The sequence below is a fragment of the Triticum aestivum genome, chromosome 6B, assembly GCF_018294505.1.
Source record: "Triticum aestivum cultivar Chinese Spring chromosome 6B, IWGSC CS RefSeq v2.1, whole genome shotgun sequence".
Lineage (NCBI taxonomy): Eukaryota > Viridiplantae > Streptophyta > Magnoliopsida > Poales > Poaceae > Triticum > Triticum aestivum.
Genome location: NC_057810.1, coordinates 583,096,557 through 583,103,183, shown reverse-complemented (window position 1 = coordinate 583,103,183; position 6,627 = coordinate 583,096,557). Strand labels below are relative to the sequence as shown.

Genomic DNA, 6,627 nt, shown 5'->3' with positions numbered 1-6,627 from the left:
TCATAGTTCTTAACACTCCACACTACATATTAGGCACGAAAATTCTTTCGCTGCAGTTGCTAAGCTCGTGCGCATGAGGGCAGGAGGGTGTGCATTCACCGCCAACGAGCGCCCAACTTCTAATTTTGCTCCCAGGAAGGAACTTTTCCCTCCGGAACTCATTTTGATGGTTTAGCCGATCAAACCTAGAACCAGGTGCTCCTCGTTCATAGCTTCATACCGTGGACAAGCAAACCAGTGTCTGCACGCACTGCACAACTCGACGCGTCATATTTCATCACACACACCATGTTTTGCCTGAACACCACGGTGAAGCGAGGACGGTCCGATGAAGCAGTCGTAGTACCATCCACCTACTGAATTATTCCTACTGAAAGGTGTGGCTAGGTCTCAGTCGGCTAAGGCTTAACCAAGGCTCAGTCAAGTAATGTAGCTTATAATAATAAGAAGAAAACAGCTAAAGAGAAGAAAAAATTGTATCAATCTTCATGCAAGATTAAAGGAATGTAGTAGCATCGACCGAGACTTTGACCGAGACTTAGCAAAACTGCCTACTGAACTACTGTAGTCAACTGCGCGGGGCGGTATGGTGCACGGTGCAGCAGTCCTACCGTGGCCATGGCAGCCGTTCCACGTCCGGATCTCGCCGCTCGTCGTCGCCCCCAACGCCACGCGCGCGCCTCGCCGAGCAAAAAGAAACAAAACCATCGTGCGCCGTCCCGGAGCTCGGCCGTGCCCGTCGCGTCGGTGATCCCACCGGCGGGCTTCCCGGGCAGGCCGAGAAAAGAAATGATAAAAACGGGAGATGAGAGTACGGCGCCAACTTTAACGAGCCCCAACGCTACATCCTCTCCCGCCCCAATACAAAAAGCCGCCCCAACCGCCGCACAGCGTTAACAAAGAAATACCAGAGCACACTCGCCATCTCAGCTCAGCTCAGCTCGTTTCCCTCCTCCCGGCCCGCTCGGCAAACAACGCTCCCGGCCGGCGGCAAGGGAGGGTTGTGAGTTGTTACTCGCGAGCATGAGGGAGCAGGAGGCCCGCGGCGAGGCGGGGCGCCGGGGCGGCGTCATCAGGTCGCTGCTCGGCGTCGCCAGGCTCGCGGAGGACGACGGCGCTGGCGCCGAGGAGGGCGGCTCGAAGAAGGAGGACGGCGTCGGCGCGGAGAGGAAGGCGGTGGTGCGGGTGGTGGCGGCCGACATGCCGCCCGCGCTGCAGCGGCGCGCGTTCCGCTGCGCCCGCGACGAGCTCGCCGGGATGCCGCACTTCCCGCGCCGACTCGAGCCCAAGCGCCTCGCGCTCGCCCTCAAGAAGGTAACTAACCATGACTACAACCCCATTGCCGTCTCCAAGATTGCTAGCGCACAGCTTGGCCAGGAACCCGCCGCGTTGCCTGCTCCCAAAAAAATGCACCGTCAGACGCGGCGGATTGGCAGTACGTACGTACATGATTGCTAGTACTAGTAGGAGTATTTGCCCCTGTTGCCTTCTAGTCGCCGATTATAATACTCGTGATTGTGCAGCGAGTGCAGCATCTTGCTAGCTTGCTAGGAACTTTCGTAGAACACCTCTGATTCTGGGAGTAAGTTCGACTGTACTCTCGCGGCAATGCAGTGATAATTGATCGATGTACTTCTGCATTTGTATCCGCCTTGAAGGATTGAGCTGCATTCATGTCGAAATTGCGGATAGATCCTCCGCATTATGATCACCACACCACTTCCATTTTGTGTGTTACTAGTACTATCTACTCCCTCCGTTCCTATTTACTCGTCGTGGTTTTAGTTAGTTCAAATTTGAACTAAAAACAGGACGAGTAAATTGGAACGAAGGGATACGTAGGTGGAGTGTATTGAGTCGGCTGCCCTCTGCAGCTGTCTGAAAATGAGTTTGTTGTTTTGCTTGTCATCATTGGCAGTTGGAGCATCAGGCTCCCAACACCTAGGCGATGGGGTCAAGCCTAATGAAACGATCATTCGCGTAGCTAACCACCGATTAGATCATTTAACAAATAGAACAATCCAAAGTTGTAATCATGCATGTGGCTGTCAGTGTCACCGCATAAGTTTGACCAGGAAATATGCGTCAATTGACTGTTCTAGCCTTCCGGGGAATGACTATTCACATCTGCCGCGCTCAAAATGCTCAATCTCTGCCAGCTTTGCCATTGCTTCTCTAATGTCATTCACAATTTAACCAGACAATCACATGATTTGTTCGAACACTCGCAAACTTTACATTTCTACTCACATGAGCATTAGTGCACACATGGTGGAGCTTATAATTATCCTTTGCTGACAGGAGTTCGACACCGCTTACGGCGCGGCTTGGCACTGCATCGTGGGGACGAGCTTCGGTTCATACGTCACGCACGCCAGGGGCGGATTCTTGTACTTCTCTGTTGATAAGGTCTACATACTGCTCTTCAGGACGGCGGTGGAGCCCCCGCCCCATTGACGATGGCCACACAAATCGTCGTTCACTAATTGTATGCACCTGTGTGGGAGTGTGAGGGCGTCCCAGCTCCCAAATGCAAACGGTTCGGCTGAACAAGGCCTTGTAATTAAATTGCATTGTTTCTCCGATGGCAATGGAGACTCCCTTTTTGCGTCACGACTACGGTTCGAAACTCCGAGAATTCGACGGCGTAACGTGTCCCAGCTGAACGCGGTCTGATCGTCGTGCTTTTCAGTGTGGGAGAGGTTTCTGATGTTCTGTAGATGTCCAAACATGAACACAATTTGGTGTATATTGAAGTGATGCAAGCTTTCAGCATGTACTAAACAAGATTGCTGTTGTGCAAGGCAGGAAATCACTTCATCTCTTGATTCCAGGCATCCTTCATTAAGAAAAGAAAAATCTGAACTTGCACTGGTTCTGAATTTGACACAAAGTGTTCATGTAGCACACCGCAGCGTAAGGCACATATCAGCATCAGCATGTGTGCCCCAATTCCATCGCTGTAAATAGTGGCCATGACATCCCTCAGACAAAGAAACATCTGGTAAACGTTGATTCACATCTGAAACAAACAAAACTTACCAGATTATCTGACTAAGCTAAGTTCCTGCTATATATACATGGAGTAAGATAATAATGAACCTATGGTCAGCACGAATGGAGCTTGCAGTTTTCTTGACCTCAATCGTACAAAACGTAAACACCACATTTCCATTCAGACGACCATTTCAGCCTCTTTCAAGCTGGAGGGAATCCCTATATCTAGCCTCATTGTGGCTTTGTACTTCTCCGGCACTTGTGCGCCGCCCTGAATGCATATCTCAACGACAGCCGGCGCCTGCCCATAGAAGATCTTGAGCTCCTTCTGCAACTCCCCAGATTCCGGCATGTGCCAGACGTATCTAGGGGGTATTAGGTCATCGAGCACCGCCGCCTGCCACCCATGCTGTCCATTCCTCTGCTGGTGCTTGAAGGCTCCACAGTTGCGCGCTTTATGACCACTCGCTCCAATGTGCACCTCAGGACAGTATCCGCACACCCTCACTGAATACCTCTTCATGAACCTCAAGGCACCGTTCCGGAGTGTCTCCCACACTTCGAGTGTTTCCTCAGCAAGAGCAGCCGTCTCCTCTGGGCTCGACGGAGGGGTAATCTCATCGTCGGATATTTCTTCGAGAATTGGCTCCTTAAATTTGTCAGGCTCTGGGTCAGGCAGGTCATCTTCATTTGCGTCGACAAACTCTTTCCTTCCGATCTTAACAATTGGCTTTCTTCGGCGTTTTGTGGGGTACTCAGGGAGGTCGAGACCAGCTTGGATGCAAAGCTCCACAAGAGCAGGAACGCGGGGCACCTCAAACCTCTGGTCATGAGGAATACGCGGGCCCAGACGGTCCTCTAGGTGGTAAGCTTCAACTGGCAAGAAAACAGCTTCAACAAAAGTACTTCCCCAGTCATGTTCTCCCTTGCGTTTATCAGAAGACATTCCTCGGCATGTTCTGAAAGGGTGTCCAACAGATCCAACGTGTATCTCACTGCAATATCTGCACCGGAAACAGGCATTATTTCCTCACATATAGCAATAGTAAAGAAATCATAGATCTCACTGATAATCACGAGTGCACATGAGCGGCATAGTGGACTGAACAAATGCATAAGACAACCTAAGGGTACATAAGTTGGTAAATTGTAAAATAGTCATGTGTATCAATATAATTTTGTCAATGTGACACAACACAACATAAAAAACTAAAAAGCACAGGGCAACACAGCATTATGACTTATGAACTAAATCATTTTCAAATTATCAAATACCATCACAGGATTAAATTTTAACATGAACAGAGATTTCTTCAAGAAATAAACATGAAGTCCAAACTTCTGTCCTGACTTAATGCAGATGTCCGTTTTGACTCACTGGAGGCTTTGATAAAACCAAATGGAGATGCCTTAATTGGATTCAGTAATGTACGCGCAAATGTATGTATTCAACGGGGTACACAAGAAACAACCTTCTAGAATACTCTCAAGCCGACTACTTCAACTGTGCATCTAGATACCTCCATCCTACATGGTTCATGTCATATTACTAGACGAAAAGGTAAGTTAATTATATGCATTGGCATAACTTAATCATATTGCCAATGGAACACGTGTATGTGAGGTACTTTATCTGTCGTTTATACAAATCCTATCATGCTATTGTGCTTTACAGATTATACAGCATGAAGACAGACCTCTTCTGTCGAGTGTGATAGATATGTAATGAGGAATTTTACCTTTAGCACGATTTCAAGAGCATACTTATCAGGAAAAAAAACAGGACAAGATAATTACTTGCAGCCTTTCACTGGTACTACTTTTATCAGCCTCTTCAAGTTGTTGATCAGCAAAATTCTTGCGTTGTACACTCTGTATGCCTCTGGTATTAGTCTCTGGACCAGCAATCCATTTTTCGGAGGTGGCGGCGGCCCCCTAGGCTTCCCTTCAGCTTCCTTCATCCTCTGTCTTGCTCGGCGCCTTAACTCCAGTACTGGTATAGGAAATGGTTTCTTCTCCCTTTTGGAGTAGTTACGTGGAAAATCAGCATTTTGAGAATTGTCGTTCCTAATGACGGTGGAGCTATAACAAGGTTGGGACGCACTGGAAGCAGGCGCTCTGTAGTCAGAAAAAAGGGGATTCATCAGGGTACAAAATATGTTCGATATTGGACCCACTCAATTTCAGAATCAAATGTGAGTGCTTAAATCAAGGTAAATTTTCACCAACCATACCATTCAGCTAGTATCATCAACTTTTTCTAGTTTTATCGCGAGTTTATGATTGACTACCAACTTACCATTACATGTTCACGAATTGAACCGGTATCTTACTAACATCATAGTTTGTTGCCCAAAGGTACCCACTACCAGTGGTACCAGTTACTTATGAGTCATGACAATATTTCAGAGTTGCAATTCATTAGAGCAAACTACCAACATCGGTACTGACCAACATTTTTACTGTAATTTTGATTTTGTTTTCAGCATGCTTGTTAACGGCAGCGGCACCATAAGGTTCAGAATTCACAAAGCAAGCCTCGAACTAACCTGAATCGCGCACCGCATCCACGCGCACCACTGCCAATTCCTGCAAACGCGTCTAATTGCCCCCTGACCTGCGCCAGAGGGACAGCATAATAAAATTTCAAAACCATCGCTCTTTTCCGACCCTCTCTGCTCCTGCAGCCGAGCAGGTAGCGCCAGGTTGAGGTTGGGGGCGTGGTTCCGCTGGGATGACGGGGGCGAGCATACCTGAACGCGGGGGGCAGACCACCGGAGGCCGACGAAGCAGCGGAGCTGGGGGAGGCGGGACGAGCAGGTCGGGGGAGGCGGGAGAGGGCAGGAAGAGGAGGAGGGTCTCATGGCTGCGACCAGTGGGGAGAAGGAGCGAGCGATGGGCGTCTGGTTGCTTTTTCTCTCCCTATCCTCTGCGTTCGCTAGGCTCTCTTTGCCACGGGCTTCTTCGGGTCGGGGTGGACTGTCTATGTGGGCTGGTGAGGTGGGATCTTGGTTACGGTCTCATTTTTCCACGCAATTTTAAAAATGTCCACAACATAACAAACGTAAAATTTTGTTCACCCAATTTTTAAAAGTATTTATAACATATACAAAAGAATTACTATCATTAAAAAATGTTTATAAACACTTAAAAAATGTTCGCATGTTTTACGGAAATGTTAATAACAATCTTGAAAAATGTTCAGCATGTATTAGAAAAATATTCAACGTGAATTCCACAAATGTTCAACATATATTCAAATAAATATTGAACGTGTACCTAAAAAAATTCAACCTGTGTACCAAAAATATTCAAGCTGTATTACAATTTTTTTCAACCAGTAACTCAAAAAAAGCCTCAATTATACTACTTCTTATTCCCTTTGTCCCATAATGTAAGACTTTTTTGGCACTAGTATCCCATAATGTAAGACTTTTTTGGCACTACACTAGTGCCAAAAAAATCTTACATTATAGGACGGAGGGAGTATTAAGTTATCATATAAAATTATATTTTCTTTTGTAATCAAGTAAGTGTAGCCACCACATGTACATGCAGCTACCACTCTACCGTAGCCTCTGTCCGGCTTTTCAGCAAGTGCTTATGATCCGTTGTTTGTTCATCTTTTTA

The 6,627-nt window shown here is 47.3% G+C and overlaps 2 protein-coding genes across 2 annotated transcripts; one reads left to right on the top strand and one right to left on the bottom strand.

The window, feature by feature from the left end:
* Positions 1–743: 743 nt before the first annotated feature.
* Positions 744–2,828, top strand: LOC123138155 (dynein light chain 1, cytoplasmic). Its single transcript, XM_044558066.1, has 2 exons — positions 744–1,314; positions 2,302–2,828. Exons 1-2 carry the CDS (start codon positions 1,024–1,026, stop codon positions 2,455–2,457), a joined length of 447 nt encoding a protein of 148 aa, XP_044414001.1. The 5' UTR covers positions 744–1,023; the 3' UTR covers positions 2,458–2,828.
* Positions 2,825–5,939, bottom strand: LOC123138154 (APO protein 2, chloroplastic). Its single transcript, XM_044558065.1, has 5 exons — positions 5,751–5,939; positions 5,547–5,614; positions 4,795–5,115; positions 3,141–4,001; positions 2,825–3,022 (listed from the first exon to the last, which is right to left on the bottom strand). Exons 1-4 carry the CDS (start codon positions 5,859–5,861, stop codon positions 3,176–3,178), a joined length of 1,326 nt encoding a protein of 441 aa, XP_044414000.1. The 5' UTR covers positions 5,862–5,939; the 3' UTR covers positions 2,825–3,022; positions 3,141–3,175.
* Positions 5,940–6,627: the final 688 nt, after the last annotated feature.

Coding starts and splice junctions, on each gene's coding strand:
- LOC123138154 (XM_044558065.1), bottom strand. CDS start 5,861: ATGAGACCCTCCTCCTCTTCCTGCCCTCTCCCGCCTCCCCCGACCTGC. Junction 5,615..5,750: donor GGTCTGCCCCCCGCGTTCAG/GTATGCTCGCCC, acceptor CCTCTGGCGCAG/GTCAGGGGGCAATTAGACGC. Junction 4,002..4,794: donor GTACCAGTGAAAGGCTGCAA/GTAATTATCTTG, acceptor TTTCCGGTGCAG/ATATTGCAGTGAGATACACG.
- LOC123138155 (XM_044558066.1), top strand. CDS start 1,024: ATGAGGGAGCAGGAGGCCCGCGGCGAGGCGGGGCGCCGGGGCGGCGTC. Junction 1,315..2,301: donor TCGCGCTCGCCCTCAAGAAG/GTAACTAACCAT, acceptor CTTTGCTGACAG/GAGTTCGACACCGCTTACGG.